We start from the raw sequence: 13,174 nt of genomic DNA, 5'->3' as shown, positions 1-13,174 counted from the left end.
CAGTGGGGAGGTCCGCACCATCCCAGCAGCACCCACCCGCCTGGAAACCACTGCAGCACCTTTACCAGCCCCTGCGCGGCCATCGCCCCTTTAAGGCGTTTCCCGACGAGAGCGCAACGTGAGGACGGGCGCGGGCGGACGGGGCGTGGCTCTCTCGCGGCTCCGCCCCCCAGTATAAGAGCGGCCGTCGGCGCGTGGCACAGCAGTGATCTGGCGCTGCCGCGGCTCGGCGCATGCGTGTCGCGCCGGCGGGGACATGCGAAGCTGCGCGGCGTTTTCGGGGTGAGTGATGGCCCCCGCGGCGGCACCTCCCGCCGCCCCGCGCTCGCGCCGCTCGTTGCTATGGCGGCGGGGCGCCCCCCGCTGCCGCGGCCTGCCGAGGGTGCTCCCGCCCTCCGCGCACCTGAGGCGCCCGGCGGGGCTCGGCCGCGGCCCGGGGCCGCCCCGTACCTGCCGCGCCGGGCCCCGCCGCCGGAGAGAGGAGCGGGGGCCGGAGCTGGCGGAGCGGGCGACCACCGGCGGCACCTGCGGGTTGCCCGGGTTCGGCCGGGCCGCGGCGCCAGGGCTGGCCGGGCCCCTGGCACGGAGCCGCGGTCGCAGCGCGGCCCACGCCAGCGGGCACGGGGGGAGGCGGCGGGCCGCGGCCCGGGAGGCGCGCCGGGGACGAGCGGGAGCGCGTTTTCTGCCCTTGTGCAGGCAGCGGGGACCTAGAGCCGCCCCTGCACCGCTCACCTGCGGGGTCTGGCGAGGAGGCGTCTCGGGGGCGGTACCCGCTCTGCTGGCCACAGCGGGGTCTGCGGCGGGGAGCGCGCCTTCACGGGGATCGGAAGCGCTCACGCGGCACAAGCCCCTCTGGGTGCGACTCGCCCGGGGTCAGCGGTGCCCGTAGCCACGTTCTTGGAAATCAACGTGGTATGCCATGCGTTTTCTTCCTGACCCGAAACAGTATCGCTGTCCTCTCACTCGCCTCCGAGCTGCTCCTCTCGCTCCTGTGAGTAAAAGGAGACCGCATTGTGGGCTCAGGCTCTGTGCTTTGCACTCTAGTTTAGGATGGCTTAATTTAGAATAAACATTTCTTCGTGGCTTAGTACGCCAGTACACACTTACCCTCGATTTTCTAAAATAGCCTGTCTGTGGTGTTTAAATCTGGAGACGCGACGGTACCCTTCAAGTATTTACAGCGCATCTCCCGAGCATGTGTGCCTGCTGCGGACGCGCACTGTTGCGCAAAGCGAGCAGCCCGGAGTGACGCTGAGACTGCGGTGGGCCCCTGTCACTAGTGCACAGGCTAAGGACCCTGTGCGGCATTGCTGAAGCAATCAGCAAAAAACTTGTTATGCTTGATCTAAAGATAACTATTTAATTATATATTGATAAACGGGATGGGAAAAGCTCTGAGGCAAGGTCTCTCTGGTCAGTTTGGGGATACTTGAATCTTTGCCATACTGGCATGACAGGTGAACGATACCCCTGCATCAGAAACACATTTGTGAATTGTATTTACAAGCTAGTAAAACTTAAAGAGGAAACCAAACTGCTCAACTTACCCATGTTACTTTATGCACAAACCCAGTTTTCTTTTCTTAGCAATTTACCTACATGGGACAGGTTTTTTTTTGTCTTGTTTGTTTGTTTTTTAAATAGAAACCTATCTTTTAAGGGGGAATATGTTCTTGGTGAAGCTCTTTGTCTGCCATCCTCTACAGTACAGGAATTATTTCAGAGGAAAACAGTTCCACTTCTCTGTAGTGGAAAACAGAATTAAAATTTATCACAGCATGTCTAACACTATGGTTATGACTCTGAGTCAGCTATAAAGGAATTTTTATTTCCTGAATGTAAGCTGGCTACATTCACATTAAAATTTTCAGGAGGGTGAAGTACCATACCTTAAGCATGCATCTGAAATCTGACAAGCAGAGGCAAAGCAATTGTCTTGCTATTTAATTATTAGTTTTCTACTGCCAATTTACAGGTTCCTCCCAGTTGCTGTGTAGGACTGTGAAATGGTAGTCCAAATTTTAACTGAACTTAAACTCCTTGATGAACTGCAGTTCTTTGAATATATTTCAAAATAGCTGACTATTATAATCTAAATACATTGTTTGTCTGCTGTTCAGTTGATTTGTCTCTTTAAATTTATGCCCATCATCATCATCTGGGGTATATCTGTAGAATTAATTTTATCTGCAACCTTCTATGATTCAAGTAGCATTTTTATCCATCTTCACTAAGTGAATTATAGTCTTAAATTTTCTACCACAGAATGGTCTATTTCTGGTTGGCAGAATGTGTAGAAAAATCTCTCAAAGCTAAGAATATGCCTCATTTATATAATAACTGTAAAGAATATAATTCCTATAAATGGAAAAATTTTCTGAGGCCTGTATCTGAGCATGATTTGGCTTCTGACTCGAAGGATTACTGAACTACACAGTAGAGCTTCGGTGCATAATAAATAAGGTCTAACTGTTTATTAAATTAATAGATTTAAACCAACTTTCTCGTGAGGCTGTTTCTGCTAGGTGTCAGTTACTAAGCATTCATCTAGTTGCAAAGACAAAAGCACTTAAGGGATGATAATGACCACTAGAGAACCAGGATTTTTATTTTTTTTTTTATAAGTATATGGAGTTCCAGAAAGTATACTAATGGCTCTTAGGCTTTTTAAAGTCTAATTAGAAGCCTGAAATACTTAAATACTAAAAGGGGTGGCTCTATCTCAGGTACTTACGTTAAATGGAAAGTCAAAGGAAAAAAGGAAATTACATCACATTGTCAAATAAGGAACAGCTAGCTGGAGCAGATGACTTGTAGTGCAAAAATGTGCCCCTCCTCCTGTGAATTGCTCCTGAGATTTGTTAAAGATATGTGGTGGCCAGGTGAGCAAAAATAGGTTGTGGATTTAAGGTAGCCACATTTCTTCCCCTCCCAAAAGTGGTAAGTACGTCTTATTTCCCCCCCTTCCTGTTCCCATTTCTTACAAGTAGTATATAAGCTGCTTGTCAAGAGCAAGCCCAAAATCTGCCCAAAATCAAAATCTGCCCCAAATTTGTGTGGGCATTCAAAAAAATATGTACAGCAAATTGCTGTATTTGATACATTCTAGAGCATGCTTTGGTCTACTGCGCATACCAGAAAGGTTTTCTTTATTATGAACCTGACTCACCTTAGATGTTTGGTTCCATTAGGGCTGGGAGAGCAGGGGACAGAGTAACAAGATTCTCTGTGTGATCAATAATAGGTGTTGAGCTAAAATATATGCAAAGGCTTCTTAGAGTCTAAATAGAGGATTACTGTTGCTATAACACAAGTATTTAGTAATATGTATCAGTATGAAAACTGTACATTTGAGATGCTTTATGTAACTCAACTTCGTCTCACAAAAATTTTCTGACATATTCCGATATACATTCCTCACTGTGTAGATACCCTACTGTTTATGGATGCATTTGACAATTGTCAGGTTAACACATATCCATCCTATTATTCATCACTCATCAGTTCAAGTCTGAAGGTATATGTGACCTTGTTAAAAAAAAAAAAGAGGTCAATCTCATCTCTGATATTTAGAATAATTTGTCTTTGTTAATGTGAGCAGGCATGAATGACTACAAAGTATCTCCTTTGCACAGTTACCTTGCCTTACAGTGGATGGTATCCATAGCTCCCTAATGCACTGACAAATCTTTGAATTGCTTTGACTTTTATCTGCCCTGTAGTGATTACACGCTGTAGTTTTAGTTTGAACTAACTCAGTTTCTTTTGAATAACGCTGAAACGGTAACATTTTCAAAAGTGCTCAAAGTGCTTCAGTCTTTCTAAATGCCATAATCTATGCAGAACTGGGCCAGACAAGCAGAGTACTGGAAACCCATTCTGTACAAATGGGCGGCAAACAAGGGTGAGATCCAGAATGCTTCATTACTGCATAGTGTCCCTCCTCTTTAGCAATATAGAACACAGTTTGTACTCCTCAATTACATGTCCTCATGGCTCTCTCTTTAAGATACTCCTTCAAACAAGCTAATGCATGTTTTAAAATACAAGCACCAACTCTCTAGACTCCACTGAAAAGGTAACTAGGTGATTGAGTGAAAGAGCACATGCCTTACCTCTCTTGTTACTCTTAGCTTAAGGCACGGAGGACAGTTTCGTAACTGTCCATTCACAACTCCCCACTGAAATGTCAAGGCAAGTCACCTTCTGTGAATTCACAAAGAGGTTATTGTTAAAAGCAAGCAAGTTTTATGGTTGCAAAATTCATCTGTGCTTTATTTTTAAAAAATAAAGAGTTAATTGAAACAAGTGAAAATTACCTTCTTCTAGAGTATGTGAATATTTAAGTCCATTTCAGAAGTTGAGCTTAGCATTCCAGAGGGATTTCACAGAGACGATTGTGCAACTATCAGTCTTGAGAGCTGAGATTTAGACAGCATTCAGAAAGCTGACACAGTAATTACTAGCAGTGGTTTTGGCATGGGATCTGATGGAGGTTGGGCTTCTTAACAAGCCCTGTAAGGGTTGTATGTTATCATAGCAAGCACATTACATGTGCTTCTGAACTACAGCAGTGCCACCTCCCCCCTTCCTGTCTCATTTTTTCTATCATAATCAATGTCTCGTTCATGGTCTTGTTGGATCTTGTATGTGCGCTGAGGCAGAGCACTATCATTTGCTGACTAATCAGTGTTCTATATCAGTGATTTTTCAACTTGTGGCTTGAGTTTGACTTCAAAAAATACTTAAATGGAAGTGCAAACTCCTTCACAGGTGTTAGCCTTAAGTTCACCAATTCATTCTCCTTCCTTTCTTTTGCAGATTCATTGCTAATAGGACAGGCTCTATGAGGCATGAAAAAAAAAATCACTGCTCAATACAGTGTGAGCTGATGTGACCAATGTTTTATTTGGAAATTGTGTTAACATGATAGGAAGTAATTTTAGGATTGGTGCTAGACTTGTATTGTGCTGCTTAAAGTCTTTTTGAGAAATTGATTTCTCCAGTCTTCTGCGCCTCCATAGGCAATGGTTCTGCTCGCACTTACAGAACTGGAAGGAAGAAGTGCTGTTACAGGACTGTTAGAGATTTTGAACTCATTTGCTAATCAGAACTACATTATTGCTTCCTGGGGCTGTATGTTTGTGTTTAATTTTACTGTGAAACGCTGCAATTCCCATTACTGGGAAGGGTCCAACTTGGCTGCGTAATGCTAAAGTTTCCAAGGTTAAGCTAGCTTTTAAGGAGATTGTCTGAAAAGGAAGAGTATAGTCTTCACTAAAATCAGGAGGGCTGAAGTGAGTAGGACTAAGACTCTCATGCTCTGCTGCAGCAGACAGAACACTGCTTTGGCCCTCATTCACTTCTGTTAAAGCTAATCACCTCCTGTCTAGAGTTCTTCTCAAATGCCTGGCTAAAATACACTGGGTATCTGGTAGTGAATAAAACAAAATTCCCACTTTTGTTAACACTGGTAGTCATGATCAAGAAAACCATCACCCTCCTTTAAGAGAGTGTGATTAGGTCTTACACATGATAAATATACATACAGTCAGAAGCTATATTGCATATACTCTTTGCTTGGACGATTAATACTGGACCTGATTCAAATTTGGAAAAGCATAGCAGAGTAGTTCTTTCTCAAACAATTGTTTATAGAAGGCAAATGGTGTTAGATTGAAAATTAATCCTGGGACACCTGGTTCACAGTCCTGCTTAGGAGTCTGCCCATCCCTCATGTTGCAAATAAGTATAACGGATCTTTTCTCTTAAAGGAAAAGGAAGATTACACATTTGCATAGAATGCCAGTTTTTGAACAGATTTACCATAAGCATAAGCTATTACTTATTTCTGAACTCCATTTTCTTACACACCGTGAAGGAGTATTCTTGACATGTATACTACACTGATGTAGCTGGCCCTCAGCTGTTGGTTGACTTTCGTTTAGGTGGAATTTTTCCTTTTGGAGGGAGGAGGAAGGAAGTTCGTGCTAAGAAACTGGTCATATTCTTGATTCTCAAGAGAGATAGAAATTAAATTGTTTTGAGTGGGTTAGTTTGGGCTTTGTTTTGGTTTTAAACAGTCATATAACACCATATTGTACTTACTGAATTTAGGATATTTGTGTAGATGAAGCACAGACTCAGAGAACATCTTTGCTTATAGCTTTGGACTTAATTTCTCCTGCCTTCAGAATGTTGACTACTTTTACACTGTACCCCCTTGGTAATCCTAAACAAAGTCCTGTGAGTCAGCCTGTTCCTGACACTATGATTACTTATTCAATATAAAGCAATTAGCAACACATTTTTTTTTTCTGTTGTAAATGGGCCAGATACAGCATTGTTCACACATTCAAAATAAGTCTGAATACAGTAGGACAGTTTAAACTGAGATTATTTCAAATCACTAAATTTCCAATTTGTTTGAAATAGCCAGAATACTCGAGGCTGATTTAAAAGCATCTGAATGCTTAAGTTTGTTAATAATAGTGACTGCTTTATATAAATGAAGTTTTTGAATTCTTATTTAAGTAGTCAGTAATTCTGTTTATTGCAGCAAAGGCCATTGGTTAGGCTATTGAAGGTAATACTTAAAAACAGACTAGGCTGTTACATGTTGGCTACACTGGAAACCGTAACTCATCAGCAAAAAGATAGATGGCTACTAGAAAGTTACAGAGATGTTCTGGAAGACTTCTTTTGCCTGAATAACTGGCAGTTTATATACAAAAACTGAAGTTGTTGATGCACAGTTGCCATATATCAATAGCTTTACTGAATATATTTTTCTTTTTTCTATACAGTTTTAATTCTCTAAGAGAAATTGCCTGTTTTGTACTTTAGTTTTGCAGTCAGACACAAAATAGCAAGTTTGGTAACATTTTCCTATTGGCAAGTACTACGACAGAAGGCCTTTCTACAGAGCTTTCTAATTCCTTAAAATACTGAAATTTCAGATGAGAGATGAACTCATCAAGTTTGTATTTCTGGTATTTATGTCCTCCTCTTTTTTGAAGGGAATGAAAACTGCAAGAAACCTGTCAAGGACTGTGAATTTCTAGGGTCGTGAGACATCACCAGAGAGCAGTGCACAATGTCAACTGCAGGAGTTGCTGCTCAGGAGATGAGAGTCCCATTAAAAACCGGATTTCTTCACACTAGTCAAGGCATGGGGAGTCTGAAAACCTGCTGGGGTAGCCACAGTGGATTTGAAAAGTGAGTGAGGCTAAAATTTGATCTATTGCATCTTAAAGTATACAAGATGAGTGTTAAGAATACTTGTACTAGTATTGCCCTATGGTTTACTTACAGCAAAGGCTTTTTATTTTTATGTTTTTTTTAGTACTTTCTTTAATGTGGACCCTATAGCAGTGGCATATAATTTGAATCCATCAGCAGAGCAACATTTACCATCCATCGGTAAGTATAAAGACTAACACATGTATTTAGGTAGCGTAATAGAGATTTGTCTTGGAAAAAAAAAAATCCTCAAGTCTTCACTAAGACACTAAATGCTTTCTCATTCTGCATATAAGGCTGCCCTCTGGTGACAGAATGCAAGCATTTCAAGAAAATACTACTATTCCAAGCCCAACAAAAAAATCCTAAGATTTTAAATAATGTGATCAAGTTAAAACAGACAAAACTTTTCCTTGTACTTAGAGGCCTCTGAGTTGCCATTACACTTCTGACAGAAAAGCCATTTAGTAAAAGCACTTGTTCCATTGTAGTCCTTTCCTGGGATCTTTGTAGCTGTAGCTCTGTTCTGTTCCTTATGCTTGGGGTCTCTTGAACTACCTCATTTAACTGGAGCACTGGCCTAAAACAATAAGGTAACTATCCTGATATCTGCTGGAAGGCCTACTCAGCCAGCCATCCACAGTCCAGGAGGTTCCTTCAGTGCATTGATGATAGCTTCCTGATGCAAATGGTGGACAAACCTACTAGGAGAGGAGCGCTGCTGGATCTCATTCTCACTAATAAGGAGGGTCTGGTTGAAGCGCTGAAGGTCGAGGGTAGCCTTAGTTGTAGTGACCATGAAATGGTGGAGTTCAGAATCTCATGTGGCAGGAAGAGAATACCTAGCAGAACTAGAACCCTGGACTTCAGTAGGGACAACTTTGATCTTTTCAAACAATTGCTGGGAGAAATCCCATGGGACAGAGTACTGGAAGGTAAAGGGGCCTAAGATAGTTGGTTAGCCTTCAAGGACCTCTTCTTCTGAGCTCAAGACCAGTGCATCCCAACAGGTAGGAAGTCAAGAAAGGGCACCAAGAGACCTGCATGGTTAAATGGGGAACTGTTGGGCAAACTCGAGTGGAAAAAGAGAGTGTACAGATCATGGAAGGAGGGGCAGGCCACTTGGGAGGAATATAGGTCTGCTGTCAGAGGATGTAGGGAGGCAACTAGGAAAGCTAAGACCTCCTTGGAATTAAACCTTGCAAGAAAGGTCAAGGACAACAGAAAGGGCTTCTTCAAATACATTGCAGATAAAACTAACACTAGAGGCAATGTAGGCCCACTGGTGAATGAGGAGGGTGCCCTGGTGACAGAGGATAAGAAGAAGGCAGAGTTACTGAATGCCTTCTTTGCCTCAGTCTATACTGCTGGAGGCTATCCTGATGAGCCCCGGAACCCTGAGGCTCCTGAGGAAGTCAGGATAGAGGAGGAGTCTACCCTGGTTGATGAGGACTTAGTTAGGGACCAGTTAAGCAACCTGGCCATCCATAAGTCCATGGGTCCTGATGGGATGCACCCGCGGGTGCTGAGGGAGCTGGTGGATGTCATTGCCAGACCACTTGCCATCATCATCTTTGCTAAATCGTGGGGAACGGCAGAGGTACGTGAGGACTGGAGAAAAGCAAATATCACTCCAGTCTTCAAAAAGGGCAAGAAGGAAGACCCAGGTAACTATAGACCGGTCAGCCTCACCTCCATCCTGAGAAAGATAATGGAACAACTTATCCTTGGTGCTGTCTCTAGGCATATCAAGGATAAGAGGGTCATTAGGGGCAGTCAACATGGCTTCACTAAGGGGAAGTCATGCTTGACAAACCCGATAGCCTTTTATGAGGACATCACCCAGTGGGTGGATGATGGTAGAGCAGTGGATGGTCTATCTTGACTTCAGTAAAGCATTTGACACAGTCTCCCACAGCATCCTCACAGCTAAACTGAGGAGGTGTGGTCTGGATGATCAGATAGTGAGGTGGATTGTGAATTGGCTGAAGGATAGAAGCCAGAGAGTAGTGGTCAATGGGACAGAGTCCAGTTGGAGGCCTGTATCCAGTGGAGTCCCTCAAGGGTCGGTACTGGGACCTGTATTGTTCAACATATTCATCAATGACTTGGATGAGGGAATAGAGTGCATGGTCAGCAAGTTTGCTGATGACACTAAACTGGGAGGAGTGACTGACACACCTGAAGGCTGTGCTGCCATTCAGAGAGACCTGGACAGGCTGGAGAGTTGGGCAGGGAGAAATTTAATGAAATGCAAGGGCAAGTGTAGAATCTTGCATCTGGGTAAGAACAACCCCATGTACCGGTACAAGTTGGGGACTGAACTGTTGGGGAGCAGCACAGAGGAAAGGGACCTGGGGGTCCTGGTGGACAGCAGGATGACCATGAGCCAGCAATGTGCCCTTGTGGCCAACAAGGCCAATGGCATCCTGGGCTGTATTAGAAGGGGTGTGGTCAGTAGGCCAAGAGAGGTTCTCCTCCCCCTCTACTCTGCCCTGGTGAAGCTGCATCTGGAATATTGTGTCCAGTTCTGGGCCCCTCAGTTCAAGGACAAGGAACTGCTGGAGAGAGTCCAGTGCAGGGCCACAAAGATGAAGGGAGTGGAGCATCTCCCTTATGAGGAAAGGCTGATGGAGCTGGGTCTCTTAGCTTGGAGAAGAGGAGACTGAGGGGGGACCTCATTAATGTTTATCAATATGTAAAGGGTGACTGTCATAAGGATGGAGCCAGGCTCTTCTCACTGGCATCCAATGACAGGACAAGGGGAAATGGATATAAGCTGGAACATAGGAGGTTCTGCTTAAACATGAGGAAGAACTTCTTCACAGTAAGGGTAACAGAACACTGGAACAGGCTGCCCAGAGAGGTTGTGGAGTCTCCTTTTATGGAGATGTTCAAAACCCACCTGGATGCGTTCTTGTGTGATCTAATCTAGGTGGTCCTGCTCAGGCAGGGGGATTGGACAAGATGATCCTTTGAGGTCCCTTCCAATCCCTAACATTCTGTGTTTCTGTAATCAGCGGGTCTCTCAACACATAAACTGACAACCAGAAAAGATCTATAATAGCTAAGTTTTGCTACTGGAGTTATTAGGCAGACATTACTTATTGTTGCTGCATTAGAAGGAATTAAATAGTTAAATATTCAGTGGCAAAGTCACACGCTAGAGCGTTACCTAGAAAAGTGTTTCTAAGACTTTCCCACCTTTTTAGGGCACTCTTCCAACTCGGCTTCCATGAACGACCACAGCTTTGCTGAAAGTAGCATCCGAGTCCCATCTCAGAAATCCAGTCCACCTCCTGTTAGTCCCAAAAATGAACAGCCAATTTCAAGATATGAAGACCACCTCGTTCCCGGCTTTAGTAAACTGTCATTAACCACAGGCTATGTTTCTGAAGAAACACCTCCTCACATGCCAATAAAAAATGGGCCAATTCAATTTCCGTCTACATCTTCCAATGACCGTAGCTCCAGGCCACTACCTCCTCTGCCTATTTCTGAAGACCTTACTCCAGATGAGGTTGACAAAGAGGTAGAATTCCTGACTAGCTCAGATACTGACTTTTTGTTAGAAGATTATGAACTTCCTCCTTTTAAGTCCAGTGCTCCAACCCGGCGAAGCTTTAGAGGCTGTGGACAAATCAACTATGCATACTTCGATACTCCAACAGCACCAAAACCAGAAGATGCCAACCCTACACAAAGCCTAAATGGATACATATCCAGTATTTATCCTCCTCCACAGCAGCTGCATCGACGTTTGCGAAGGTCCCATTCTGGGCCAGCTGGGTCTCTTAATAAACCAGTAGTAAGACTATCTGGAAACTTAAACAGGTCTTCTCCAAACTCTGATGAAGAGAAACCAGAGATTCCACCAAGGGTTCCCATACCTCCAAGGGCTCTCAAACCAGATTACAGAAGGTGGTCAGCAGAAGTTGCTTCTAGTGCGTACAGTGATGAAGACAGGCCTCCAAAAGTGCCTCCAAGAGAACCTTTGTCACGCAGCAATTCCCGTACACCAAGTCCCAAAAGCCTGCCATCATACCTCAATGGGGTTATGCCCCCCACTCAGAGTTTTGCACCTGATCCTAAGTATGTCAGCAGCAAAGCTCTACAAAGACAAAATAGTGAAGGATCTTCCAACAGAGTCCCTTGCATTCTTCCAATTATTGAAAATGGTAAGAAGGCCAGTTCAACGCACTACTATCTGCTGCCTGAAAGGCCTCCGTATTTGGACAAATATGAGAAATTCTTCAGAGAAGCAGAAGAAAGTAGCTCTAACACAGAGGTTCAGTCCTGGTCTGGTGACTGCACAGCCACTTCAGCCCCAACAAAACTGGACTCAAAACCTAGAATGGACATAGCTGGTCACGTGAAACGAAAACACCTGTCTTACGTGGTTTCCCCGTAGTCTCTGAGAGCCCAGTCTCAAGCTCAATTGTTCAGGATGGAGCTGAACTTTATCACGTTACAAAGTTCTTAAGGTTCTCAGATAATGAAGTAGGACCAGTTCATCCTATGAGAACTGGAAAGTGGATGGTAAAGTCCTCTTATGCTGCATATCTCCGATATGTTTCTTAAGACTGTTTTTTGTCTTGATATGTATAGCTGAAAACCTACAAAGATTCCATAGAAACATATGGAGGGATAGTAGTCACAGTTGGCCAGTTATATGCTACCTAGATGAACGTATTTGGTAGTCACATTATCAAAAAAAAAATCTAGCTTTGCTTACAACTCACTTATAAAGCTGACAACAGAGCAGCTTAATACAGTATAGATTTTGTATCAGGCATTTCCAAAATTTCTTTCACACAGAAACTCTGCTCAGAACAGACTCTGTCCTCTTTGACTAGGATATGCCAACCTGGTAACTGTAAGATCTGATATCCACTTCAAGACTTGGCAAGCATATTGGAAGTGCATTTTGAAAGATGAATCTATTTTACAACTTAAATTGACACTAATAGACTTTTAAAGTGAGTTAGGATTTGTGGATTCTTTCAGTTGATAGACACATTTTGCTCAATTTTGCAGTTTTTCGTAGGAGAGACTTGGACCAGCTATTGCTAAGCCTCTGCTGCTGCTCTTTCTTGCTGGATCCTAGAAATGTGTGAAGGCATGCTTAAAGTGGCAGAGGATTTGAGCAGCTACATGGTTGCTATTAAGTAGGCAGTAATGACTACATGCTGACCTAGAGTCTGAAATTGTGACTGTATTAAATAGAGAAACACAGCACAAGCTGGTCTTGTGTTTTGGTTTCTATTCAGTATTTGGGGGAGGAGGAAGATATGAGGAAAAAACATGATTCCATTTATGAACAGTGTCAGTCCCATCTCTCGCTGCTTCAGATGCTGCTTCTTGCTGTTTGATTTTTCCTCATTGTGCCTCAGTGATCCACTAAAGTTCACTGAGGTGCCACATTTGTGCATTAGCAGTTGTTGATGCTCATTTTGATTACATTTATCCTCTTACAGATAAGCACAAGAGAAAGGGTGCTCATTAATGGAGGTGCAGAAGATGAATGTGTTCCTCCTAACAGAAATAAACAAGCTGTTTACAGTTTAAACTGCTGAATGAGATGTTTGAGCTATTTTAAAGCTTACTTATTTGTTTTAGTACAAACTAAATGAAGGTAAAATACATGCTCTAGAAATGCACTGATATTTCTGCATCGTGTACAGTATTGAATAAAAAAGAATTCACTTTGTATTTTGAATATTGTAATGTCTTGAGTTTAATAAAGTTATAAAATATTTATGATACATTTTGGTTTTTGCTTTATTGAATAGTGTATGCAGTTGTGCATTTGAGGTCTGCATTTGCTGGAAAGTTCAAGGTGAATAATGTTAAATATGCAACAAATGCTGAATTCAGCTTGCATTTAATGAAAATTAAGATTTCTGCAGAAATGTTCAATAATTCACATTGC

General features: G+C 43.3%; 1 protein-coding gene across 2 annotated transcripts; it reads left to right on the top strand.

Moving 5' to 3' along the window:
- The first annotated feature begins 231 nt into the window (after positions 1–231).
- Positions 232–12,961, top strand: ERRFI1 (ERBB receptor feedback inhibitor 1). Of its 2 annotated transcripts, none has more exons than XM_086625579.1 (4): positions 232–282; positions 7,020–7,218; positions 7,346–7,422; positions 10,455–12,961. In XM_086625579.1, the coding sequence occupies exons 2-4, from the start codon at positions 7,097–7,099 to the stop codon at positions 11,651–11,653; spliced, it is 1,398 nt and encodes a 465-aa protein (XP_086481705.1). In that variant the 5' UTR covers positions 232–282; positions 7,020–7,096; the 3' UTR covers positions 11,654–12,961. The 2 variants fall into 2 exon arrangements, with proteins under 2 accessions (XP_086481705.1, XP_086481706.1); XM_086625580.1 differs by lacking the exon at positions 232–282 and adding an exon at positions 847–991.
- The last annotated feature ends 213 nt before the right edge of the window (positions 12,962–13,174 follow it).

The sequence above is a fragment of the Tauraco erythrolophus genome, chromosome 23 (assembly GCF_009769465.1).
Source record: "Tauraco erythrolophus isolate bTauEry1 chromosome 23, bTauEry1.pri, whole genome shotgun sequence".
NCBI lineage: Eukaryota > Metazoa > Chordata > Aves > Musophagiformes > Musophagidae > Tauraco > Tauraco erythrolophus.
This window is presented reverse-complemented; position numbering and strand designations above follow the sequence as displayed.

Coding starts and splice junctions, on each gene's coding strand:
- ERRFI1 (XM_086625579.1), top strand. CDS start 7,097: ATGTCAACTGCAGGAGTTGCTGCTCAGGAGATGAGAGTCCCATTAAAA. Junction 7,219..7,345: donor AGCCACAGTGGATTTGAAAA/GTGAGTGAGGCT, acceptor TGTTTTTTTTAG/TACTTTCTTTAATGTGGACC. Junction 7,423..10,454: donor GCAACATTTACCATCCATCG/GTAAGTATAAAG, acceptor CCACCTTTTTAG/GGCACTCTTCCAACTCGGCT.